Source organism: Capricornis sumatraensis, chromosome 10 (genome assembly GCF_032405125.1).
Source record: "Capricornis sumatraensis isolate serow.1 chromosome 10, serow.2, whole genome shotgun sequence".
In the NCBI taxonomy this organism is placed as follows: domain Eukaryota; kingdom Metazoa; phylum Chordata; class Mammalia; order Artiodactyla; family Bovidae; genus Capricornis; species Capricornis sumatraensis.
Genome location: NC_091078.1, coordinates 105,795,405 through 105,822,388, shown reverse-complemented (window position 1 = coordinate 105,822,388; position 26,984 = coordinate 105,795,405). Strand labels below are relative to the sequence as shown.

Below are 26,984 nucleotides of genomic sequence, written 5' to 3'. Positions count from 1 at the left end.
GTTTAGACTTAAGTTTTTCAGAGTCGTGTAAAATTTCGTTATCTTGCTCTTTTTACCCAGCCTTCTAATTATCTTGCATCTGCCATACCTGCCTTGGGAGCGTTGTTACTGCTGAAGGCACCGCATCTGGTCCTCGGTCTTGGGGCCGTAATGCGGCAGAGAGTGGCTTTCAAGGCCTCATGCCCGCTGTGCCCCCCGGGCCGACTTGCTGCAGCCTTTTTCACTCTGAGTTGTTTACCCCCCGATAAAGAGCACTTCTAAGACCTTCTCCGCTGCTTTTTTCTTTCTCTCGGAGGATTTTACTAGGGAGACTAGAGACAGGTCCAAGGGGAGGGACGCGTTCAGGATGGAGAGCTGAACACTGAGAACCAAGGCTGCTGCTCCTGGCCCTGCAGCCCTGGGGTGAGGCGGGGAGGTGGGCTGTCCCCTGCCCGTCTCCAAAGGGGCCTCAGGTGGTGGGCTTGGACCCCTGCCCTGTGGATCTCTCATCGGGCACTGGGTCTCTGGGTCCTCAGCTGGCTGAGGACGTGTGGCAGTGTCCCCCCAGCCCCCAGGGACCGTCACTGGTGCCTGACCCTCCCTGGCGGCCGCGGCGTCCCGTCGGCGCTCACGTGCCTGCCCCAGCAGCTGCGTGAGCTGCGCCTGCATCTGCGTCTCCATCTCTCCTCTGGCCCAGGTGTGACTGGGAGCAGGCTGTGCTCCAGGACGAGCTGGTCCGTGTGGCCACAGCAGACAGGCAGGCAGCTGCGAAGCCCCGGAGCGTGACGCTGCGGCGCGGGGAGGGCGGTGTGGACCAGGAGCAGCAGCGGTTGGCCCAGCGGGTGAGTGCGGGTCCCCAGGCGGCCCTCCTGGCTCCGTTGGTCCCGGGAGCAGAGGCAGAGCCCTGGACCCGCGTCGGTCTGAGGCCACGGCTTCTCCTCTGTGGGGAGGGTGTCTTTCTAGGGACTGGGAGCCGGGGTTCCATAGCTGGGGCTTTGTCACAGTGGAGGCAGGCGGGGGCGGGGCAGCCCAATAGCCAGGTGGGAAGGGGCTGGCCAGGACACACAGGGTTCGTCGGTTTGGACGGAGCAGAAACGTTGACCCCAGGGATGGAGACCTGGTGAGCACTGCAGCCTGCCGCTGTGGACTCGCACCTGGGCTGTGGGCATCACAGCATGAGGGGTTCACAGCTTCCCTCCTGCACTGGCCCCAGGCGTCCCCAGAGGAGACCCCCACAAGGGGGGGGGCCCGCCTCCATCGTAGGCGTGGGTTTCTTTCCATGCAGGGGAGCTTTAGAGTGAAGACTCCCCTGGACGTCTGGGTGGATGGGGCCCTCTGCCAGTGCGCAGAGCCCACGGGGCCCGAGGCCACCTTCTCCACGGGCGCCCCTGACTCCTGTGAGGCCCCGCTCTCCACTGGTCACAGTCCGCTTCCCAGCGCAGCTGGAGGCCCCGCTCCCGGTGGGAGCTTACTGCTTCCTGTTGCGTGTCCCTAGGTGGGATTCCGGTGGCTGCTTTCCCTGCTCCGGTCCAGGCGGTCTGGGTGCAGGGCCTAGGGTAGCCAGTCATGCCTGACCGGGGATGTGCAGTGCTGGGGCGTGGGGGCTGGCCTGGGGCTTCCACAGCATCAGGGGCGCCGACCAGGGGAAGCGCCTCTGGGAGGCTGTGTGGCTGCCGCCTCCTGCACCTCTGGGTGCCTGGGCTTCGGCTGGAGGTCAGGCAGTGGCTTGGCCTGAGCAGATGCAGAGAGGCGCCGTCAGAGCCCCGGCGGAGCTCCCGCGGAGGGGAGCGAGGCCGCAGCACCTGCAGGTGGCCCTGTATTCGCAGCTGCTCCAGTGGAGGTGGTGCCAGAGTGTGTGCTGAGGGTTTAGGCAGGAGGGGAATGGTGGGAGCAGAACCTGAGCTGGGCAGAGGGCTTTCTTTCCTTCCCGGGGTCCTTGCAGGGGGGACGGGGAGCCTGGGTCCTGGCTGGGCCCTTCTCCTCCCTGCCTCCTGGCCCCGAGGGCCCCGGCTGGAGGGTCCCTGTCCAGGGTGCTGAGTGTCGCGGGCATCCAGCGTGCTCGTTGCGCTGGCTTCTGCAGCGTGGCTGTTTAGTCCTCTTCTGCATGAGAGAATGGTTGGGCTCGTTATTGGGGAAAGTTCACAAAGCTAATGACAAGGAGAGGGAATCATGTCTGTAACCTGCTTCTGAGGGCCTGGTTGTGCGCAGGGCCGCCGCAGTGAGCTGCTGCGCGTGGATGCGTGGTCCCCCTGCGTGCGTGTTCCCGACCCCACCTTCATGTACCCGAAGCACAGCGAGGTGGAACAAATGGGAACATTGGAGTTGGGAGCAGAGAGAGGCTTATTGCAGGGAGGGCGGAGCAAGGGGACAGTGGCTCAGCTTCTCCCCACCCGCAGCTCCTGGGAGGGTTTCAGGAGAGCATTTTTAAAGGCCAGGTTGGGTGGGGGTGGGTGGGGAGTCGCAGAGTCTTTGATCAGCTGGTGCACAGTTCTTTGACTGACTGATGGTGAGGTCACAGGCAGAGCCATGAGGGGTGAACATCCCCAGTCTTTCGGGCTCCTGGGTGGTGCTTTCAGCATCTGTAAGCAGCTCAGGAATGTGGTCGGAGCTGTTATCTGCAGACCTCTGAGAGGAGCTCCCACAGAGCAGGGGTGGGGGGAGCCTGCCCCCCGAAGGCACGTCCTCTGTGCCTGGGCGGGGTCCCCCTGGGCCGGAGCGGGGGCGCGGGTGCTGAGCTCCGTCCCTGCTCTGGCTCCCGCCTCTGCTGGCTCTGTTCCGGGGCCCACGCTTGAGGGCTGGGCGTCCTCTGGATGAGCCTTGCGGGGTCTCCAGGACTGCGGGGCGGAGAACCGAAGCTTGTGCTGGTGTCCGGCAGCTGGTGTTGGAGGCTGTGGCCAGCCTGTGTCTGGGAGCCAGACTGCTGGGACGAGCCCTACGCCCTGGCTGTCCTCCTTGACTGCCACTTGGCTCTTGTAGGCCCTTCTCTTCGGGGGCGGTGGTCGTGCCCGGGAGGCCCCTGGGTCATCTGTGAAGTCTTGAGATCATGCACAGAACGGGCTCGGGTGCTTGGCTCCTCAGGCTGACAGAATGTTTCCCTCGTGTCAGCTCGGGGTGGTGAGGGGGTGGGTACACACTCGAGTCCTGCCTCCTTGCAGCCCAACCCAGAGACCCCCTTATGCCTCACGACGCTTGCTGCTTTGCGGGTCTGGAGAGGGGTTTCCGTCCTAGAGAGTTCGCGGCAGAGTTCGGCCCAGACGGGTCCCTGGTTCCTGCCGGTGCCCTGCCTGTGTTCGAGGGGCCAGGAGTCCGGGCGCCCTGCCTGCGCGGGTCTGGGAAGGTGGGGAGAACCCGGCCACCCTCCTGCTTCTCACCCCCTCACCACGGTGGGCGGCGGCTGTGGGTGTTGCCACACCAGCGTCCGGTGCCCTTGGGAGCCGGGCTGCGTCCCACAGCCCCTCTTGTCCCGTGTGCTGGGCCCACGAGGGGGCAGTCCTGGACCCCGCTAGCCAGGGAGAAGGCTGTGGGAGCTGCAGGCGGGGCATGGGGCCTCAGGAGGCCGCGCCCTGCCTGGCTCCCGCCCCGCACCTGCGCCTGCAGAGCGAGGCCTCCGCCTGTGTCCTCCCCAGGGGGCGGGTCTGTCCAGCGGGACGGGCACCACCTGCCCTCCAGCCCCCTCTACCCAGCCGCCTGGGCGGGGGGCCTCTCTCTCCCACGTTCTCTCCAGGAGGCTCCTGGGCCGGGGGCCTCCCTCTCCCACGTTCTCTCCAGGAGGCTCCTGGGCGGGGGCCTCTCTCTCCCACGTTCTCTCCAGGAGGCTCCGGCGGCCATCGAGCAGCAGCGGCGGGACCGTGTGGGACACCCCTGTCCCCAGCCGCTTACCCCTAGAGCAGGAGAGTCACGGCCCTCCAGGCTGGCGAGGAGCCTGCAGCCCCTCCCGGGGGGTCTTCCCTGCTGGCAGCTGGGTGCGGATGAGGTGGCCCTTCCCTTGGCAAGCGCCTCCGCCAGCCCGGCACCATGGGCGGCATCTCCTTGGCTTTGCTGTGGTGGACGGGTGGACGCTTGGGTGTTGGCCACCCCAGGGTTTTCCAAGGCCCAGAGAAGTCAGCCAGTGTCGGTGACAAGACCTTCCCAGAGTGACTGGCTATCGGGTGTCAGGAGCCTCCAGTTGGCCTCTGAACCGGACTTCCCTGCTGAGGGTCCAGGCGCTTTGCTGCCTGCTTACCAAGGCTGACGAGGCAGGGTCTGCAGACGGGTACCCAGAGGCCGCGGCCCCTGCTCAGCTGTGGAGCGCCTCCAGCTCACGGGCCGCCGGTTGGGTCCTGGGTAAACGCCACAGAGCTCAGGCGCCTTGGCCTGGCCTTCTTCTCCCGAATGGAGACCAGCAACTCCTGCTGCTCCCCCTCCTCCCCTCCCTCTCTGGCAGACGGGCACCCTGCCCATAGCCTTCCCATTTCCCGTGCCACCTTCCCTGTGAGTGGGGAGTCAGGCTGCAGGCTTGGTTTTCTCCACTGGGGGCCGTGGCTCTCCAGCGTGCACCTGAGCCCAGCCACTCCAGACCTGGGGCATCGAGAGACTCGGTTGAGCAGCTGGGCCCTCCGCAGGGGCACCTTCCCTGGGCTGAGAGGTCCCAGCGGCCCCGGGCTTCAGTCTCCGTTTTCAGGTGGATGGAGACAGGCATCGGTGCCCCCCGTACTAGAGGCGCGCTGCCTCCTCCAGGCTCAGGGTCAGGCCCACTCCATGTCCCCTTTAGCCCCTGCACCCGTGCTCAGCCGTGGTGGGCACTCAGACCCCATGCCCACTGGACCGGGACACCCAGCAGCCCTGTCTGGGCTGAGCTGCTTTCTAGGAGCTGGTGCTGGCAGAGGAGGGAGCGGGGCGAGAGGCCAGCCTGTCCAGGAACGTTCTCACTGGCGGCTCCTCTGCACCGCGAGCTGCTCTGAGCGGCCAGCTGCCAGGTAGAAGCCTGCGTTGACCCCGGCTGCAGCCAGGGGCATTGCTTGCCCCTGCCTCACTGCTCCTGGGCCCAGGTCTCCCCAGGGACTGCCTTCCTCCTCATAGATTTGGTCTTCAGCCACCGCAGCGGACTGAAGGACTAAAGAACCCCTAACGGGCCTCTCGGTGAAGGTGGAAGAGGAGAGCGAAAAAGCTGACTTAAAACTCAGCATTCAAAACAACTGAGATCGTGGCACCTGGTCCCACCACCTCATGGCAAATAGATGGGGAAACAGTGGAAACAGTGTCAGACTTTATTTTTTGGGCTCCACAATCACTGCAGATGGTGATTGCAACCATGAAATTAAAAGACGCTTAGTCCTTGGAAGAAAAGCTATGACCAACCCAGGCAGCATATTAAAAAGCAGAGATGTTACTTTGTCAACAAAGGTCCATCTAGTCAAGGCTATGGTTTTTCCTGTGGTCATGTATGGATGTGAGAGTTGGACTATAAAGAAAGCTGAGCACCGAAGAATTGATGCTTTTGAACTGTGGTGTTGGAGAAGACTCTTGAGAGTCCCTTGGACTGCAAGGAGATCCAACCAGTCCATCCTAGAGGAGATCAGTCCTGAGTATCATTGGAAGGACTGATGCTGAAGCTGAAACTCCAATCCTTTGGCCACCTGATGCGAAGAGCTGATTCATTTGAAAAGACTCTGATGCTGGGAAAGATTGAAGGTGGGAGGAGAAGGGGGCGACAGAGGATGAGATGGTTGGATGGCATCACCAAGTCGATGGACGTGAGTTTGAGTGAACTCCAGGAGTTGGTGATGGACTGGGAGGCCTGGTGTGCTGCAGTCCAAGGGGTCGCAAAGAGTCAGACATGACTGAGCGACTGAACTGAAGCTAAACTGAAGGCAGGCAGCTTGCAGACTGCCTCTTGGAAGGGCCCTGGGTAAGGAGCTCCCAGTGAACGGGGCTGTGGCCACCAGGAGGAGGCAAGGCTGCAGCCTGTCCCTGTGTCTGAGGGGTGGTTGTCTTCTGGTGTCTGGGGAGGAAGTCTGGAGAGAAAGGAGCCTTGGGGAGGCGGAGAGTGATGCTCTTGGAACCAGGGTGAGCGTGGGGTGGACATCAGGCGCAGAGGGACCCACGGACATCCGGGAGGGGAGGGTGTGGGAGAGTCCAGGCCCATACGGTCCACTCCGGCTGGCGCGTGGTGGAAGGACCTGGCCGGAGGCGCTGTGCAGTATTGGGCCGTGCAGAGCTGGTTCCCCGCCCGCCTGGCGCAGCCTGGCCCCCTGGGGGCATGGGGCCCAGTGAGGGGCAGGCCTGTCCGAGGACCTGAGCCACCGCCCGTGTCTGGAAGCCCCTGGCGTGTGTCCTGGCTCTGGGCTGGCTGTGCTGGCTGGGGTCATCTCGGGGGCTGGGCCTCACATGTGGCCTTAGGAAGTGTCTTACACGGTCCTTGAAATCTTGTCGTTCCACCGGGCTCCCCAGGGGCTCTGCAGTGTATCTGCATCTGAGTCACTGTAGCTCTCTTTTGGCAGCCTGATTATTTAGGCCTGACAGGTGGGCACAACTGTCTCATTAAATGCAGATATATTTGTATGACTTGGGGGAAAAATGGAACATTCCATTAGTCTAAGAAAAGAGAAGCAGGCGCTCCTTTTGCTTGTGAGCTCGGTGTGGGAGAGTTTGCTCTCATGACACGTGTGAGGTGTGCACGCAGCACCCTGGGGCTTGTGCTGTGACCTGCTGCAGGCTCCCCGGCCAGCTCCTCCTGACTCCGGTCCAGGGCTGGGTGCCCCGCCCGTGGGGCAGGGACGCACGCGGCCCTGCTCTGCAAGGCTCCAGGGGTCACCACCCAGGGCCCTGCGGTGGGCCGGGCCCCAGGTGACACCCCGGTGTGGCCAGGATCCTCAGCCTCCCCGAGCTGCTCTGTGGGCTGGAGTCCCGGGCAGGGGGACGGGGCTGAAGGCTCAGGGCTGCTTCTCTCAGACACTCCTGCTCTTGGGGAAGGTGCGCACCACCAACACATGCCTTGCTTGCCTACAGCAGCCCCGCCGGGGGCCCCGAGTGCTGGGGGCCGGCCGGCTGGCATCCTGGCACAGGTGCGGGCAGCTGCTCTTTACCCACTCCTCCTTGGGGCGCCTGGGCGCAGGTGGGGGCCCCCGGACGTTGTGTTGCACCCAGTTCCTTCAGGTCACAGCGCTTTTGTGAACCCAGGGCCCTCTGCTCTGTTAGGCCCGCACGGGCTGGGCGGCCCCGAGGCTGCGGCTGTGGGGAGCACACGGGTTTGCCGCCCTGGCCCTGCGGTCTGTGTGTTACACAGTGGGGAGCGCAGGGCAGCCCCCGGAGAACGGGCAGGCGGTGGGTGTCGGGAGAAGGAAAGCAGGGGCGGGAGGGCGGGGGTCCGGGGCGCGGCTCCGCCCTCTGAGGTGGGAGTCGTGTGCGCACACGACCTGTTAACGCCATGCCTTTTCTGCGTTTGTGTTCTGCAGCCGACACCTCAGTCACCTCGGCACAGTCACAGGGTGTTCCTCCCCCCGCGGGGCCGTGGCTGTGCTGGAAAGTGGAGCGGTGGCCTGTGAGCTGGGCGGGGGAAGTAAAGGAGCCAGCAGGCAGCTTTCCGGTGGGAGGATGGGGGCGCTGCTGCTCCAGGGTGGCGGAGAGCAGCCGGCAGGGGCGGGCGGGGCCTGGGGGGGCAGGAGCGGGGCATGCAGCAGGCGCCCACTAGGTGCGGCCTCCTCCCATCCACCTCCTGGGTTCAGCTGATCACAGCCCCATGTTGACCTGGGCCTGGAGACCTCGCGTGTCCTGTCGGGAGGCCTGACAGCACCCCACGGTTTGGGTTATGCCCCCGTGTGCCTGCACACTGGCCACCCGTTCCTCCTGTTTATTCCCTCTCGGGTAAGAATCCTTAGAAAAATCAGACAGTACTTGCGATTTCCTCCATTAAATGGCAGTTGTACTTGGGCACACTGCCTGCAGAAAGAAAGGCTGTGCCCCGTCTGGAGACGGTCGGGAAGAGAGACCGTGGGGGTGAGGAGGAGCCAGGCTCCTTTGGGAAGACTCCTGACTCTGGGGGCCTGACAGACCAGGGCCGCGGTGTTCTCAACATGCAGACCCCGTCACCACCCTCACCCACGGCCTGGAGGGGCATCTGCAGGACCAGGTGGGAAGCGTGGGGCTCCCCAAACACAGGGCGCCCTGCAGGGCCTCCACGCGGTGGCATGGGCCAGGAGCCCGAGCCTGTTCCGAGGGGCTTAGAGGACAGCTGCCCAGGAGGACTGGGCTCCCAGAGCGCGCACGGCCCCCACGCCGTCTGCTCCGGGGGTGCCGAGCTGGGCGTGGGGGCTTATGGGAACCTTTACATGTTGGCAAGTGTCCGACTCACAAGAGGAGGAAGAGTGGGAGGAGAAGGAAAGTGTGGCGTCCACAGACCCAGCCAGAGCCGTACGCCGACCTCCAAGCCGGCTTGGGTGGGCCCCCCGTCAGGCCTTTCGGGGGCCGCAGGCTGTTGGCAGGGTTCTGAGCTGGAGCTCAGGACGAGCTGGCCTCTTCCGCAAGCCCTGTGTGGCTCTGTCGTGACCTTAAGTTTGTCGTCTGTAAAACAGGCTGCCAGCAGCTGCTGCTTCACGTCTGTTGGGAACTTTAAAATCTTGATTAAAAGGCACAGCTAAAGAGAGGGGACCCTGGGTGAGTTGGCAGGTCTTCCTGTGGCCGTCAGTGCCCGTCAGCAGCTGCCACCCCACGCCCCCTCCAGCCAGCAGCTGCCTGCTGTTTTTAGCAGCTCTGTACCTCTATTAGCCATAGCCCACCTCCCAGACCCTGTCTGTGTGTTTAATTATGTAAATGGCATCACAAATCACAGTGGTGTTGAACTCCATCTCATGTCTCAGAGCAAGTCAGAGCATGTTCCACTGTGTCTTGTTGACCGGCCGTCCAGCCTGGCTGCAGGCTCAGAGCAGGGCGAGGCGTCCCTCTGGGGAAGCGAGCTGGGGAGAGGGCGGTGTGTGGGGAGGGCCTTTCCGGGGGGCCTCGTGGGGTCGCTCCAAGCAGTGCCTTTCCTCCCAGCTGGAGGTGAGCTCTTGTCTCTGTTACGCCAGTTCACGGCCGACTCGTCCTTGGCTCTGCTGCTCCAGCCACTGTGTGCGGTGGCGCCCGGGCGGGGAGGTGGCCGTCTGCGGAGGCCCCAGTAGGAGGCCGTGCTGACCCCGCTCAGGCCGAGGCCGGGTGCCCGCTCCCAGCATGTCCACCCTCTGCCTGGCTGCGTCACCGGAGCTGAGTTCAGGGAGGGCGGAGGTCCGTTCCTGGCTTCCGGGGCGGCCTCAGGCACTCTGGAGGCTCCTGCTCTTCCTCTGGGCTCTGCAGTGGCTTAGTTCCGCCGCGCCCTGGCCCAGCCCTGCTGCTGAGCTCCCACATCCAGCTTCTCCCTGGCCTGTGGCTCTGATTCCGGCCGCTCCCGGCAACCATTCCTTTGAGGCCACATGATGGGGTCATCTCCTTGGGGTCGTCTTCCTACACTCCTGTGTTGACCGCCGTGTGACCGCTGGTCCTGTCAGGTCCTTGCAGGTACTGTTCTCTCATCCACGTCTTCGAGGACTTCATCTCCTGAGAACGAGAGCATTCTTCTCCCCGACGATGGCGAGCTGACCGTGCCCTGCATCTGACGTGGAGGCTGGGCGTGTTCTTGAGGGCTGGCTACCGAGCATCTCAGGCTGGGTCGTGGGGCCTGCCCTGCGGGCGCTTGTGCCTCCTGGTGTCCCTCCGTCTGTAGGACGGCCACCGGCGCCGGGCGTCTTCTCATGTCACTGGTGGTGCCGAGGGGTCCAAGCCTGGGGTTTTCTAGCGTGTCCCTGGATCTGGTGCTTGTGGTCATCCCTCACGACTAGGGTCAGGTCAGAGCTGGCATCCCTCTTGCTGTGACCTCAGGGGCACACGCTGCCACCTTGTCTCTGGGGGGGGAGGTGTGTGGCTTGTTTACTCGGGTGAGCTGAGGTGGGCCAGACTTCTCTGTCTTACAGCTCCTTCCCCCTCACAGAAGGGTCAGAAATCTGGGGTCTTGCTCTGGTACTGTGCGGTGTAGAAGTCTGCGTCGTGCTTTGGGAGTTGTGGTGTGCTGTTTCCAGCCTTCTAGCCGGGGCTTTTCTATTCTATTCATAACACTTCACATTCTAAAATCGTCCTGTTGCTGGGGTACAGCATCTGTCTCACAAGCTTCGCCGTCGGCCACTCTAAGTGCAGCCTTCAGCGCCACAGAGATGGCCCCAGTGCTGCACGGCCCTCACCACCACACCTCTGCAGCACTTGTCACCTTTTTACACAGAAACGCTGTCCCCGTGACCAAGTGGTCCCAGCCTCTCCCAGCCCTGGCAGCCCGTGTTCACACGGTGTCTATGAACCTGACTGCCCCGGGGACCGTGTGTGAGCGGAGTCACACAGATAGGACTTACTCTCTCCTGAGTGTCTCGCCTCACTGGGCACGATGTCCTGAAGGGCCATCCGTGTCGAGGCAGACACTCCTCCCCTTTAAAGGCAGAATCGCAGCCCTTGCGTGTGCAGACCCCGCTTCGTTTATTCATCCACCTGGCGCAGACGTCTGGTCACCGCCACCTTTTGGCCGTTGTGAGTATTGCTGCTGTGAACACGGGTGCAGACATCTCTCCCAGACTCTGCTCCGGGCCTCTTGCTGTATGTGCCCAGTGGGGGAACTGCTAGATCGTGCGGGAATTTTATCTTTAATATTTTGAGCATGAAATTCTCATGCTGTATTCTATACTTGGAATCAAGATTGCCGGGAGAAATATCAATAACCTCAGATATGCAGATGACACCACCCTTATGGCAGAAAGTGAAGAGGAGCTAAAAACCCTCTTGATGAAAATGAAAGAGGAGAGCGAAAAAGTTGGCTTAAAGCTCAACATTCAGAAAACGAAGATCATGGCATCTGGTCCCATCACTTCATGGGAAATAGATGGGGAAACAGTGGAAACAGTGGCAGACTTTATTTTAGGGGGCTCCAAAATCACTGCAGATGGTGACTGCAGCCATGAAATTAAAAGACGCTTACTCCTTGGAAGAAAAGTTATACCAACCTAGATAGCATATTGAAAAGCAGAGACATTACCGACTGAGGTCCGTCTAGTCAAGGCTATGGTTTTTCCAGTAGTCATGTATGGATGTGAGAGCTGGACTGTGAAGAAGGCTGAGCGCCGAAGAATTGATGCTTTTGAACTGTGGTGTTGGAGAAGACTCTTGAGAGTCCCTTGGGCTGCAAGGAGATCCAACCAGTCCATCCTAAAGGAGATCAGCCCTGGGATTTCTTTGGAAGGAATGATGCTGAAGCTGAAACTCCAGTACTTTGGCCACCTCACGCGAAGAGTTGACTCATTGGAGAAGACTCTGATGCTGGGAGGGATTGGGGGCAGGAGGGGAAGGGGACGATCCAGGATGAGATGGCTGGATGGCATCACGGACTCGATGGACATGAGTCTGAGTGGACTCCGGGAGCTGGTGATGGACAGGGAGGCCTGGCGTGCTGCGACTCATGGGGTCGCAGAGAGTGGGGCACGCCTGAGCGGCTGGACTGGGCCGGCTGTGCAGCAGCCGTGCCCTTGCGCGTTTCCACCGGCATGGAGCAGGGCCCAGCGCCTCCGCTGCCTCTCCACCGTTCAGCCTTCTCTGTTTCCACTCTGTTCGTTTGAATAGCCATCCTGCTTTCTGAGAGCGCCATTCGGGTGTGACGCGGTGTTTCCCTGTGGGCTTGAGTTGCGTTTCTGTGATGAGATGTTGAGCGTCTTTTAATGCACTACTCAGACATTTATATGTCTTATTCAGAGGAAGGTCTATTTAGATTCTTTGGGCCATTTTTAATGCTGTTTTAAAAAAATGATTGTAAGAGTTCTTTATATATTCTAGATATAAGCTCCTACTCGTATATCATCTGCAGGCTATTTTGTGTTTGTTTGGTAGCCTCTTGGTGATGCCCTTCAGTATAATGGGTTAACCTCTAAGCCCAGCTTGTTTCCTTTTGTTGCTCATGCCTTCAGTGTCGCATCTAATCTATTTCCAATTAGAAGATCATGAAGATTTGTCCGTGTTTTCTCCTAAGAGTTTCATGGTCTTGATCCTTGGTCCATTAAGAATTAATTTTATGTATGGTGTGAGGTAGGGGTAACACTGGAGAAGGCAATGGCACCCCACTCCAGCACTCTTGCCTGGAAAATCCTATGGATGGAGGAGCCTGGTGGGCTGCAGTCCATGGGGTCGCTAAGAGTCGGATAGGACTGAGCGACTTCACTTTCACTTCTCACTTTGATGCATTGGAGAAGGAAATGGCAACCCACTCCGGTGTTCTTGCCTGGAGAATCCCAGGGACAGGGGAGCCTGGTGGGCTGCCGTCTGTGGGGTCGCACAGAGTCTGACACGACTGAAGTGACTTAGCTTAGCAGGGGTAACACTGCATCCTTTTGCAGGTGGACATCCAGCTATCCCAGTGCCACTTGTTGAAGGGACTGTTCTTTCTCCATTGGATGGTTTTTCTCCCTTTTCCCAGCATCAGTTGGCCACACATATATGGGTTTATATGCCAGTATGCCAGCAAATTTGGAAAACTCAGCAGTGGCCACAGGACTGGAAAAGGTCAGTCTTCATTCCAATCCCAAAGAAAGGCAATGCCAAAGAATGCTCAAACTACTGCACAATTGCACTCATCTCACACACTAGCAAAGTAATGCTTAAAATTCACCAAGCTAGGCTTCAGCAGGATGTAAACTGTGAACTTCCAGATGTTCAAGCTGTATTTAGAAAAGGCAGAAGAACCAGCAATCAAATTGCCAACATCCTCTGGATCATCAAAAAAGCACCAGAGTTCCAGAAAAACATCTACTTCTGCTTTATTGATTATGCCAAAGCCTTTGACTGTGTGGATCACAACAAACTATGGAAAATTCTGAAAGAGATGGGAATACCAGACCACCTGACCTGCCTCTTGAGAAACCTGTATGCAGGTCAGGAAGCAACAGTTAGAACTGGACATGGAACAACAGACTGGTTCCAAATAGGAAAAGCAGCACATCAAGCCAGTATATTGTCACCCTGCTTACTTAACTTCTATGCAGAGGACATCATGAGAAATGCTGGACTGGAAGAAGCACAAGCTGGAATCAAGATTGCCAGGAGAAATATCAATAACCTCAGATATGCAGATGGCACCACCCTTCTGGCAGAAAGTGAAGAGGAACTAAAGAGCCTCTTGATGAAAGTGAAAGAGGAGAGTGAAAAAGTTGGCTTAAAGCTCAACATTCAGAAAACGAAGATCATGGCATCTGGTCCCATCACTTCATGGGAAATAGATGGGGAAACAGTGGAAACAGTGTCAGACTTTATTTTTTTGGGCTCCAAAATCACTGCAGATGGTGACTGCAGCCATGAAATTAAAAGACGCTTACTCCTTGGACGGAAAGTTATGACCAACCTAGTTCAGTTCAGTTCAGATCAGTCGCTCAGTCGTGTCTGACTCTTTGTGACCTCATGAATCCCATCACGCCAGGCCTCCGTGTCCATCACCAACTCCTGGAGTTCACTCAGATTCACGTCTATCGAATTGGTGATGCCATTCAGCCATCTCGTCCTCTGTCAACCCCTTCTCCTGCCCCCAATCCCTCCCAGCATCAGAGTCTTTTCCAATGAGTCAACTCTTCGCATGAGGTGGCCAAAGTACTGGAGTTACAGCTTTAGCATCATTCCTTCCAAAGAAATCCCAGGACTGATCTTCTTTAGAATGGACTGGTTGGATCTCCTTGCAGTCCAAGAGACTCTCAAGAGTCTTCTCCAACACCACAGTTCAAAAGCATCAATTCTTCAGCACTCAGCCTTCTTCACAGTCCAACTCTCACATCCATACATGACTACTGGAAAAACCATAGCCTTGACTAGATGGAACTTAGTCAGCAAAGTAATGTCTCTGCTTTTGAATATGCTATCTAGGTTGGTAATAACTTTTCTTCCAAGGAGTAAGCGTCTTTTAATTTCATGGCTGCAGTCACCGTCTGCAGTGATTTTGGAGCCCCCAAAATAAAGTCTGACACTGTTTCCACTATTTCCCCATCTATTTCCAATGAAGTGATGGGACCGGATGCCATGATCTTCGTTTTCTGAATGTTGAGCTTTAAGCCAACTTTTTCACTCTCCTCTTTCACTTTCATCAAGAGGCTTTTTAGTTCCTCTTCACTTTCTGCCATAAGGGTGGTGTCATCTGCATATCTGAGGTTAGTGATATTTCTCCTGGCTTGGGCAGCATATTAAAAAGCAGACACATTACTTTGTCAACAAAGGTCCGTCTAGTCAAGGGTATGGTTTCTCCAGTGGTTGTGTATGGATATGAGAGTTGGACTATAAAGAAAGCTGAGCACCAAAGAATGGATGGTTTTGAACTGTGGTTTTGGAGAAGACTCTTGAGAGTCCTTTGGACTGCAAGGAGATCCAATCAGTCCATCCTAAAGGAGATCAGCCCTGGGTGTTCATTGGAAGAACTGATGCTGAAGCTGAAACTCCAGTCCTTTGGCCACATGATGGGAAGAGCTGACTCATTTGAAAAGACCCTGATGCTGGAAAGATTGGGGGTGGGAGGAGAAGGAGATGACAGAGGATGAGATGGTTGGATGGCATTGCCGACTCGATGGACATGGATTTGGGTGGACTCCGGGAGTTGGTGATGGGAGGCCTGGCATGCTGTGGTTCATGGGATCGCAGAGAGTTGGACACGACTGAGTGACTGAACTGGACTGAACTGGATGCTGCTGTAACAAAGTACCGCAGACTGGGATGGCCTCCCAGACCGGTGGAAGGGCCTCCAGGGCCATGGTGAGCCTGCTGCATCTCAGGAAGGGTCTGTCCTGGGTCGTCTCTTGCCTCCTGGTGTCGACTGGGAATCCTTGATGTCCTTGGCATGGCTTCAGTCTCTCCCTCTTCACGTGACTGTCCTCCCCCTGTGTCTTTTTGTCCGTATGTCTGTCTTGTAAGGACACCAGTCACGTTGGATGTAGGACACCCCCTGATCCATTGTGACTGCATCGTAACAATTGCGTCTTTCCAAGTAAGGCTGCATCCTAAAGCTCTAATGGACGTGGAGTTTAGGAGGGTACTGTTAAACTGTTCTGGTAGCTCAGCTGGTAAAGAATCTGCCCACAATGCAGGAGACCCTGGTTCGATGCCTGGGTCAGGAAGCTCCACTGGAGAAGAGATAGACTACCCATTCCAGTATTCTTGGGCTTCCCTGGTGGCTCAGCTGGTAACAAATCCACCTGCAATGAGGGAGACCTGGGTTGGGAAGATTCCTGGAGAAGGGAACAGTTACCCACTCTAGTATTCTGGTCTGGACTGTATAGTCCATGGGGTCACAAAGAGTTGGACGTGGCTGAGCGACTTTCACTGTCTTCATTAAACTGTCAGTCCTCACATCTTAGGGCTTCCCAGGTGGTGCTAGAGGCGAAGAACCCGCCTGCCAATGCAAGAGACGTTGGAGACGTGAGCTCCACCTCTGGGTCAGGGAGATCCCCTGGAGAAGGGCCTGGCGACCCAGTCTAGTATTCTTGCCTGAAGAATCCAGTGGGCAGAGGAGCCTGGCAGGCTACAGTCCGTAGGGTGGCAAAGGCCATAGGTGTGCTGAAAGGACAGCACAGCTGCACGCACGGACACCTCAGCGACGCTGACTCTCTGCAGCCACGAACGTCCGGTGCCTCTCCACTTGCTGAGTCCACTTGAATTTCACCAGTGTTCTGTAGCTTTCAGAGTATGATTCTTTCATATTGTTGAATTTATTACCTACTATTTTACCCTTTTATATGCTGTAGGAAATGAAATCGCTTTCTTAAGTTTATTTTTGGATTGTTCATCGCTGGTGTGTGGAAGTGCAGCTGATATTTGAGTGTTGACCCTGTACCCTGCAATTTTGCTGAGTTCGTTAGTTTTAATAGCCTTAGAATTAATAATAGCTGTAACTATTAGAACTAATAGCTAATGGAAGTGCTCACCTGTTCCTTACTTTTCTGAGAGTTTTTAATATAAAAAGGCTTTGGGTTTTTTCAGATGCCTTTTCTGCATCAGTGGAGATGATTACATGTGTTTTCCCTTTTTTTAATTAATGCCATGTATTATATCGAAAATTTTTTCTCATGTTGAACCAGCCTTGCATTTCTGATATACATCCATTTGATCATGGTGTGTAATTCTTAGACTGTGATGTTGGGTTTGGCTTACTGTTGAGTGTAATAGTATTTTGTTAAGGATTTTGCTTCTATATTCTTAAGGGATATTGGCTTGTATCTTTTTTTCTGATGTTGTTATCTGGCTTTGGCGTCAGATTTATCTAGTCTTGTACAAGAAGTTGGAAAGTGTGGCCTTCTCTTTCATCTTTGGGGAGAGTTTGGGAAGGATTGGGGTTAATTCTTTTACTGTTTGGTAGGATTCACCTGTGAATCTGTCTGGTCCTGGACTTTTCTGTGTGGGAGGTGTTTGATTACTGACTTCAACATCTTTCTTGTGATAGGTCTTTTGAGATTTTATATTTATTCTTGACTCAGTTTAGGCAATTTGTGTATGTCTAGGAGTTTGTACGTTTCTTCTAGGTTACCTAAGCTGCTGGCATATGGTTGTTGATAATGCTTTCTTTCACGCCTGTTAGTTTTTGCAGAATCAGTTCCCGCTCTCATTCCTTGCTTCAGTCGCTTGTATCTGTTGCTCAGTCACTAAGTCGTGTCTGACTCGTTGCGACCGGTGGGCTGCAGCGTGTCAGGCTCCCCTGTGCTCCGCCATCTCCCTGAGTCTGCCCAAACTCATATCCACCGAATCAGTGATGCTGTCTGACCATCTCACCCTCTGATGTACTCTTCTCCTTTTACCTTCAATCTTTCCCAGCATCAGGGTGTTTTCCAGTAGGGTGGCTCTTCTCATCGGATGGCCAGAATATTGGAGCTTCAATTTCAGCATCAGTCCTTCCAATGAATATTCAGGATTGATTTCCTTTAGGAATGACTGGTTGGATCTCCTTGCAGTCCAGGGGACTTTGAAAGAGTCTTCCCCAGCACTACAATTTGAAAGCATCTATTTTTTGGCACTCAGCCTTCTTTAGGGTCCAACTCTCACATCTGTACATGACTATGGGAAAAACCATAGCTTTGATGAGATGGACCTTTGTTAGCAGAGTGATGTCTTTGCTTTTTAATGCACTGACTAGGTTTGCCATAGCTATTCTTCCAAGGAGCAAGCATCTTTTAATTTCATGGCTGCAGGCACCATCAGCAGTGATTTTGGAGCCCAAGAAAAGAAAATCTGTCCACTGCTTCTGCTTGTAGGTCTTGTAGGTCTTCATAGAACCGTTCAACTTCTGCTTCTTCAGCGTTACTGGTTGGGGCATAGGCTTGGATTACTGTGATACTGCGTGGTTTTACCTTGGAAACGAACAGAGATCATTCAGTCATTTTTGAGACTGCATCCAAGTACTGCATTTCGGACTCTTTTGTTGACCATGATGGCTACTCCATTTCTTCTGAGGGATTCCTGGCCACAGTAGTAGATATAATGGTCATCTGAGTTAAATTCACCCATTCCAGTCCATCTTAGTTTGCTGATTCCTAAAATGTCGATGTTCACTCTTGCCATCTCCTGTTTGACCACTTCCAATTTGCCTTGATTCTTGGACACAACCTTCCAGGGTCCTATGCAGTATTGCTCTGTATAGCATCGGACCTCGCTTCCATCGCCAGTCACGTCCACAACTCGGTGTTGTTTTTGCTTTGGCTCTGTCTCTTCATTCTTTCTGGAGTTATTTCTCCACTGATCTCCAGTAGCATATTGGGCACCTACTGACCTGAGGAGTTCCTCTTTCAGTGTCCTATCTTTTTGCCTTTTCATACTGTTCATGGGCTTCTCAAGACAGGAACACTGAAGTGGCTTGCCATTCCCTTGGTCCCATCCCAGTGGACCGCGTTTTGTCAGCGCTCTCCGCCATGACCCGTCCGCCTGGGGCGGCCCTACTCTGCATGTCTCATAGTTCCATTGAGTTAGACAAGGCTGTGGTCCATGTGGTCAGCTTTGTTAGTTTTCTGTGATTGTGGTTTTCAGTCTGTCTGCCCTCTGATGGAGAAGGAAAAGAGGTTTATGGAAGCTTCCTGATGGAAGTGACTGACTGAGGGGGAAACTGGGTCTTGTTCTGATGGGCGGGGCCATGCTCAATAAATCTTTAATCCAGTTTTCTGTTGAAGGCTGGAGCTGTGTTCCCTCCCTGCTGTTTACCTCTGTAGGTACCTTAGGTCTTATTTCTTCATCCAGTGTCAAGTTACCCTCTCGTGTCTCTCCTTTGCAAGGACCCCCTGCAGCATTTGCTACAGGGCAAGTCTAGTGACAATGAACTGTTTCAGATCTTGTTCACACAGGAATTTAATTTCTCCTTCGTTCTTTAAAAAGGCTACTTTATTTGGCTGTGTTGGATTTTAGTTGCAGCACTTGGCAAGCTTCATTGCGTCACGTGAGCTCTTTTGCTGTGGCTGATGGACTCTCTCGTCTTGGTGTGCAGGCTCCGTCATCGCAGCACGCCGGCTCAGTCGCTCCACAGCTTGTGGGGTCTTAGTTCCTTGACCAGGGCTAGGACCTGTGTCTCCTGCGTTGCACGGTGGACTCTTAACCACTCGACCACCAGGAAGGTCTGTCTCCTTCACGTTTAAACGTTTATTTATTCATTTTGGCTCTGCTGGGTCTTCACTGCTGCATGGGCTTTCCTCCAGCTGTCGTGAGTGGGGGCTGCTCTCTTGTCATGGTGCACGGGCTCCAGGGTCCACGGGCTCTGGGATCAGTAGCTGTGGTGCACAGGATTCTCGTGGTGACTCCCCTCATTGAGGGGCACGGGCTCCAGGGTCCACGGGCTCTGGGATCAGTAGCTGTGGTGCACAGGATTCTCGTGGTGACTCCCCTCGTTGAGGGGCACGGGCTCCGGGGTCCATGGGCTCCGGGGTCAGTAGCTGCAGCGTGTGAGCGCAGTGGTTGCGGCTCCTGGGCCCTAGACCACCGGCCCAGTGGTCGTGGTGTGCGGGGTTCTCGTGGTGACTCCCCTCGTTGAGGGGCACGGTCTCCGGGGTCCCCGGCTCCGGGGTCAGTAGCTGCAGCGTGTGGGCGGAGTGGTTGCGGCTCCTGGGCCCTAGACCACCGGCCCAGTGGTCGTGGTGCGTGGGGTTCTCGTGGTGACTCCCCTCGTCGTGGTGCATGGGCTTAATTGCTCCATGGCTGTGTGATCCTCTTGAACCAGGGACTGAGCCCATGCCTTTTGCATTGGCAGGTGGGTTTTGAGCCGCCAGGGAAGCCCTTCTCCTTCGTTTTTTGAAGGGCACTTTTGCTGGATATAGGATTCTTGGTTGAAGGGTTTTTTTTTTCCTTTCCTTTCAATATAAATTGTGTCTTCCCATTGTCTTCTTGCCTTTATGGTTTCCGATAAGAGGTCAACTGTGAATCTTTTTGAGGATCCCTTGTGTGTAACAAGTCAGTGCTTTCCTGCTGCTTTCCAGACTGTCTCTGTTTCTGTCGTGTGATGCTAATATATCTTGGTGCGGGTGTCTCTGAGTTTATCATACTTGAGACTTTTTGCGTTGTGGATTTGTAGATTCATGTACCTCGTCAGCTGGGGGGGTTGTGGCCGCTCCATCTTCAGATCCTCTTTCTGCTGCTCCGTGTCTTCTCCTGCTGACACTCCCCTCAGGCAGCTGTTAGTGTCCCCAGGCTCCTCTGGCTTTGCTCAGTCTTCTTCCTTCTTCTAAACTCAGTACTTTGGTTTCTCCTGTCTTTACGTCTGTTAGTTCTTTCTGCTGCTTGCTCAGCCCTTTTAATGAATTTTCGTCTCAGCCACAGAATTCTTAGTTGGGTCTTTTTGTAGATCCTGTATCTTTTGTTGATTTCTCACTTTCGTTTATCTGTCACTTTCCTGATTTCCATTTTTAGACGTCATGCCTCCCTTTATCTCTTTGAACATACTTCAGTGACTTTTGTTTAATATGTCTCATGTCTGGGCTTCCTTGGGGATCGTGCTTGTGCTCAGCTGTGTCCAGCTTTTTGCGACCCCGCGGGCTGTAACCCGCCAGGCTCCTCTGTCCGTGGGACTGTTTCAGGCAAGAATACTGGAATAGGTTGCCATTTCTTCCTCCAGGCGATTTTCCTGACCTAGGGATTAAACCTAAGTCTCCTGTATTGGCAGGTGGATTCTTTTCCACTGAGCCTCCCAGGAAGCCATTCTTGGAGATAGTTTCTGTCAATCATTTTCCTCTGAATGGGCTGAACTTCTAAATTTTTGTGTATGCCGTTTGAGGTTTTTTTCTTTTCTTGCTGTTGTTAAATGCTGGACATTTGAATATGATCATGTCATAACTCTGGAAATCAGATTTTTCCTTGTTCCTAATGACTTTTCCAAACTATTTTTGCAAAGACTATTCTTCTGTGTGCAGTCACTGAAATCTCTATTTCTGTAGCTTATCTTCATAGTTCTGATAGACACTTCCTTTTATGACAAAGGATTAAAACAAAACCAAAAACACCAGAAAAATAGAAGAGGAAAAGAAAACCCAAGCCCTTTCCCAGTCCTTGCAGATCGACTCTGTGCTGGGAAGCCCTTTCAGCAGTCAGCCAGCTTGTGTTGAAATAGAGACCCGCCCAAGGTGGCAGGTTAAAGGCTTCTTAACTCTTGTCTGGACGTGTGTCTTATCCCTGGCCTAGACATTGCTGTGTGCCTGGTCGCTTTGCGAGCCTGCAGCCTGGGTCCGGGCCTATGCTGGAAACCACGGGGAGGGCACTGGAGAGTGCCCCTGAGCTTCCCTGCTCTTCTCATGCTGCCTTTTCTCAATTCAGCATTCACTTGGTGGCTGTTAGTTGGCTCTGAGAGTTTCTGCTTTTTTTTCCCCGAGTTTTTGTGGATAGATGAGAGCTTGGAGCCGCTCTCTCCACTGCTGCTTCTGGTCTGAATCGATGTGCTGGTGGCTGCAAGATGGCCGTCTTGCATATCTGTAGTTTCATTTACATCATTAGTTGTCAGCGCTCCATTAATATAGAAAGGAGCTCTATTTTCCGTCACTTTTTTATGTATCTTACTGGAATTGATGTGGATGCAGGTATTTAAATAGCTCATTGTTTTAACTAACTGCAGTGAGATGCAGCGTGTGTACAGTAAAGCCGTACGCTCCAAGTGTCAGCTTGACGACCTCGGCAAATGTAACATCTGGCGACCACCTCACGACCACCTCCATGAGAACACGTGTCCTCTTCCCTGGAACGTCCTGCCATGCTTCTGTGTACGGCTTTTTTGTGTTTACCGTTTTGGGGGAATAATTGTAGATTCACAGGAAGTTGCACTGATGGTGGGGCAAGGCCCCCTGTAGCCTTCATGGAGTTTTCCCAGGAGTTACATCTTCCATAACTGCAGTGCAGGGTCAACGCCGGGCATTACGCGTTGTCACAGGCAGTTCTGTGTCTTCTGATCACACGTATGGATGCCAGCAACCAGGACTCTAGGCACCCCCGTAGCCTCTGTGACACCACCTGGCGGGGTGGGGGAGAGTGGAGACCAGCTTCCCCACCTGGGGACTGGCCAGGGGGCCGGCCTGCCCTCCCCGCCTCAGAGGAAGGTGCTGGGGCCAGCCTGGCGAGTGTGGGCTCCGGTGGCTCCTGTGTCAGATGGGAGCGCTCCCATCTGGTGGTTTCTGCCTTGCCTGGCTGCTCGCTTCCTGGTGCTCTGGCTGGGAAAGCTGGCTTTCCTGGGGGCTTTTGGTCGCTCCCACTGCCTCCCCCCGAGCGCCCCCCAGTCCAGGATGTAGGGAGCAGACGGGAACCAGGAAACGCACTGCCCTGTCCTGAGACCCTGGCAGGCGCCCCAGTCTCTCCACCTCTTGGGTCTGTTCTGTGTGTGATGCTCAGAAGCCTTAGCTGAATGGCCAGAGGAGGAATAAGCAGCCGCTCTCCTCCTGCAGTGCCCTGCTTTCCAGACTCAGAGATCAGAGGCTCTAGACGCCTGCCGTCAGCTCCTCTCCGCAGCGTGGTGCTGCCCGTCTGCGTCCCTGCCAGCGGTGTGGGGAGTCTGCGTGCTGGCGCTGGGGAGACTGGCCTGGCTCACCCTGGCGGGTCTGATGGGCAGCGGTTGGCCTCTCGCAGGGCTAGTTTCTGCTGCTTGGTTGCGAGTGGAGATGGGGTGCTCTTCGTGGTCATCGGCCTGAGTTTCTCTTTCCTCGTCGTGTGCCCCCTCCTCTCCTCTGAGCGAGAACTGGAAGGTGAGCGAGTGGCCTGCTGTTGTGTCGGTTGTGGTCCAGCCAGGAGACAGAAACCACAGGGGTCATTTGAACAGGGAATTTAATATCAAGAATTGGCGACTAGGTAGACGTTGGCTAGGTTATTGGGAGGGTGAGATGGGGACACAGAGGTGTTATGGAGGCAGCCACCCCCGTAGGTAGCCGCCACCTCGGACTGGGGCTCAGAGAAGAGGCCTCAGTCCCCAGACTGGGCCCCTTGGAAGCCCAGGGTTTCAGGGAGGGTGTGTGTGAAGTCTGTCCTGCAGGTGTGGGGAAAGCTGCAGATGGAGTCAGCTGCTGCAGCCCGAGGCCCTGCGCGGCTGGGGCAGGGGCGCAGTGACGGAGGGGGCGGGGGGAGGCCAGAGGACGGGGAGGGCGCGTCACTCCGTCTGCACCCCCTCCAGCTCCCTATGTCGGACACACTCCGCTGGGCCTCTGGCCGGGCCCAGCATCAGAGGCAGGTGGGAGGGTGGGGTGGGGCCTGAGACCCTCCAGGAGACGCGGCAGCTGGGGAGGCCTGGTCTTTGGCTCCCGGCTGTCCAGCAGGGGCCGACTCAGCCACGCGGAGGCCCCGAGCAGGCTTGCTTGTGCGCCGGGGAGAGTTGCGGTCTCCACACCTTAATTGGATACAACTCACGTGCCCCACAAGTCTCTCTTAAAGTGTCCACCTCTGGGACTTTAAGTGTGTTCTTAGAGTTGTGTGACCACCAGCGCAGTTACTTTTAGGGGATAATTTCATCACCCTCAGAATCTCTTCCCACCAGCATCGCTCCTGTCCCTGCCCCTGCGAGCGGCCTGGGCTGGATGTCTGTGTCGCAGTGCGGTCTGCGTGCCTGTCATGTCGCTTAGCCTGACGGTGTCCGGGTTCCTGTGTGCCGAGGCCTGGGTCAGTACTTCCTCCCTTTTCACTGATGAAGAATATCCTGTTGTGTGTGGGTGCCACGTTATGTGACCAGGAATCAGTTGGTGAACATCTGGGCTATTCCTTAGCTTCGCTTCTTCCTCAGCCATTAGAAGTACTGTCTGCTGTTATGTCCAAGTCGCGAAATCTCCCAATGACCACCAGGGAGCCGATATCCGATGCAAAAGCAAGAGAGTTTGTATTACCAAGCTTGAGCTGGGGCCCCCACCGATATCGATGCAGCAGCTATAGGGAGGAGCCCTGAGCTCTGGGTTTCATTGCTTATATAGGGTATTCTTGCGTGAAAAATTTGAAAAAGGGGAGTTTCCGGGTTGGGAGATGTCTAGCTGGTTACCTTCTGTGGAAGGGTTAGGTGCTGGGTTCTGATTGGTTTCCATTTCCCGGGCTGGCCACGGCTTCTGATTGGTTCCAGGGTGGTGGGGTGAGGTTAAGGGATTTCCAAAAAGCTCTTTTCTGGGAATTTTTACAAAATGGAGTAGCTTAGGTCCTTCACTCCCCCTTCTCTAGGATCCAGGACAGACCCAGTCATGGGTCTGGGGTCAGCTCTGTATTGTCTCCCGCTAAGGGGACAGTTGGCAGGGCCGCATATTGGGATCTGAGTACCATGAGCTGCACCGTGTTGATGCGGCTTTTAATAAAGGCCACCAATTTGTTTAGTAAGCATGGCCCGAAGGTGAGCAGTAGTAACAAGATAATCAGGGGCCCCACCAAGGAGGGTATGAGAGTTGCAAACCAGGGGGATGAATTGAACCAGGATTCAAACTAATTTTGAGATATTTCTCTTTCTCTTTTTTTTCTAACTCAGCCCTTTTCTTATCTTGGCCAGGGACTCCCTGACTACCCCCGAGTGATTCACATGAAAACAGTTTTCTTCCCCTAAGGCAGCACATAGGCCCCTGAGAGACTTCATACTCACGATACTCCTTGGGAATCGGGCGGAGGTCTCTTTCTTCTGTAGCTTCTTCCTGCTGTGCACGGGCGTAGGCCTGCCTAGCAGAGCAGAAGTCTCTCTACCTGATCTAAGTTGGGGTTTTCCACATCTGAAACCAGCTTCTACCCTTGTAGTTGCAGCAATTTAGTTGGCCCCTCTCAGAGATGAAATAGACAAGGGCCAAACAGGAGACCTAACAGGATGGTCATCTCTGGTCCTGGAAACAGAAGGCAGCATTTGGGGTGAGGGTTGCAGGGTTTGTGACCCCTTCTGATGGGTTGGTGGTGAGGCCACAGAGCTGTGCTCCAGGAATCTTGTGTTCAGTCTGGAGTCACCATCTTCCACCCGGGTGGGGGCGCAAAGACACTACTATGCATGTTTCTTTGAGTGGGAACCAGGACGCTGTCTGGAGGCTGTACCAGCCTTTGATTGTTTCTGTTTTTGTATCCCCTCCCTTCCCTGATTAGCAATTGTTTGAATCCGTGCTTTGGATTCAGGGAAGGCCAAGGAGGCTGAACAAAGTCTCTATCCTACAGATAAGAAATGGGGAACACAGAGCAGATCTGTGTCCAGAGCCCCACAGAGTCCCGCTCAGGTTTAATTTTAGGGAACTAGGCAACTATGACTGTGATAACTTCCTGTCAAAATGGGGCACAGGACTGCCCCAGCTTGGAGCAACACAAGCGCTAATCTGAAAGTACACCCACAGCATCACCTAGTTATTTTCCAGGATATCTGCACCGTAGCTACTCTATTTTGACTTATAATTGTAAACTGTTTCTTAATAGCCAAAGCAGATTTCAAAGTTAATGACGTCAGTGTTTCTCTAGGTACGAGAAAATGTAAGAACTGGGACTCATAAAATCTTCTCCTGTAAAGATCTAACTATCTGAAGGCCTGTTCTGCCAGTTTTTCCCAGAGCGCAGAGTGCCTCATTCCTGATTTTCACCCTGAACGCCTTCCAGGGGCGTTAAAGTCAGCAGTTGTAGCGGCCATGATTTAATCTTTGTAGGTGCAGATGGCGAGTGTCAGTCTGCAGTTGGCAGAGCCCCTTTTTACTCATAAACTTGATCATGATTATGAGGGTGGCACCTCATGACCATTTTATCTCATGGTGCTGAGAGTGTCTATTCTCAGGTAAACAGGCCACTCAATGTGCTGTTACTGGACTAGGCCATGAAACAGCATCCAAAATTCTCTGGACCACCTGTCTTACTAGCTTCTTGGCCCGGGAAAATATTCCCTCTTGCTGCTTCTTGCCATATCTAGAGTTACACTGTTACCATCATCAATCTCATATGGGACTATACATTATTCTATTAGAGGCCTCATACACACATTTGACAGTGTAAGAAACAGCAATTTTGTAAGACAGGGGAAATACAAATAACATAGCCAGCAGTATTAGTAAAGTCACAAGTAAGACTTATGTTCAGAACTTCCATTAGATGTAGCCCAGTATATCTTCAGGTCATCTGACTTAGTCTGCCCTGTAGACTCTTTATCTTCCAGGGAAATTATATTGGCACCATCTATAAGGCACATAGCCCAGTTTTTTAGTGTTACTAGACTGATTATCTTTAGTATGACTTAATTTTTTTTTTTCCAACATAGAGGAGACTTTAAACCTAAATTACTGTAGTCTGGTGTTATCTATATAAATCCATCCCATAATTGTGGGAGATTTCCCCCACCTTTGCGGAAACTTTTCTTGCTCTGATTGAGCTTGGGTAATAGAAAAAAGCTCAACTTTATAGCCAGAGTCAGAGCAGGCATTATTAATTGGCCCAGTGAGGGGATCTTATCTAATAATATCACAGTGACCTGAATATGACTATAATTTTTTTAAGTAAATTTTCTCAGGGCCAACCAGTTAGAGTCTGGTAGTAGAGAAATTTACCAAGGTAACCCAGAACTAGACACAGGTAATTGGCCACAGACCCAACAATTGGATTGATTTTTAAAACTAGCATAGGATCAGGCCTATGATAGAAAAGCATGCGACTTATATGCAAAGGCCAAAGAAGTCAAGGAAACATACATGATGATACGAGTCAGGTCCCGCATCTCGGGGAAGCTGTCCACCTCTGATGTCGTCGTCTTCTCATCCTGGTGCAGTGTAGTTTCTCCTGATAAAAAAGTCCTTCCATCCAGGTTGGAGACAGTCCCTTAAATTATGTCTTTTTCCAGTCCTGGTTGCAGGTCGTGAGGCATCTGATCTTCATCCAAAGATAGCTTACTGAGATAAGCTTCAGAAACAAACTTAGGGCGTTCTTCAAGAATTCAATTAAATTTTACATTAACATCACATAACAGCAAAGAACTGTCTAAGAGATGAGTCTTACTAGATGCAGACCTCCATTAACAAACTGGGATTTAACATTTTTAAATATCTTTTTCTCCTTAAAGTTACCCTTATTTTCACTAAATATAACCAAATTAAGGCTAGTTTATTTGCAAAATAGGTCTGTTCTCACTAATTTTCTTCTTTCTGATGATTTTTATAACCATAATTGATTATAGGCTTTTATTTTGCTGAAACATTTATAGAGTCTCAGACCGAACTTTTAAAATAAAACAGGGCCGGGAAACTCACACCAAAGGCGTATCACGGATTTTGCCTAACAAATCTAGATGAATTCTTTCCTTTTAAGGTCTCAAAAATTTCTTGAAATTTTTGTACCCATGAGATAAACTTCTTAACTCATTTGATAAACTTACTGGAAACCTAAGAACTTCCAATTTTTGGAGGAGTCAGATAGAAAATATAATTGTTTTGTTTATAACGTTTAATTTTACCAAAGTATTGTCATAATTAGTTTGAGACTAAGATTTTCGCTACTCCCTGAAAACATAAGATTTAAACCCGCAGTTTTTCAGATAGAAACCATAAAAGTTATAA

General features: G+C 54.0%; 1 protein-coding gene across 1 annotated transcript in view; it reads left to right on the top strand.

The window, feature by feature from the left end:
* Positions 1–26,984, top strand: part of CHCHD6 (coiled-coil-helix-coiled-coil-helix domain containing 6) — a 111,401-nt gene that overhangs the window by 21,393 nt on the left and 63,024 nt on the right. Inside the window, exon 4 of the mRNA XM_068982929.1 lies at positions 677–821. Within this exon, the coding sequence (XP_068839030.1) occupies positions 677–821 (145 nt within the window). The remainder of the gene's footprint in view (positions 1–676; positions 822–26,984) is intronic.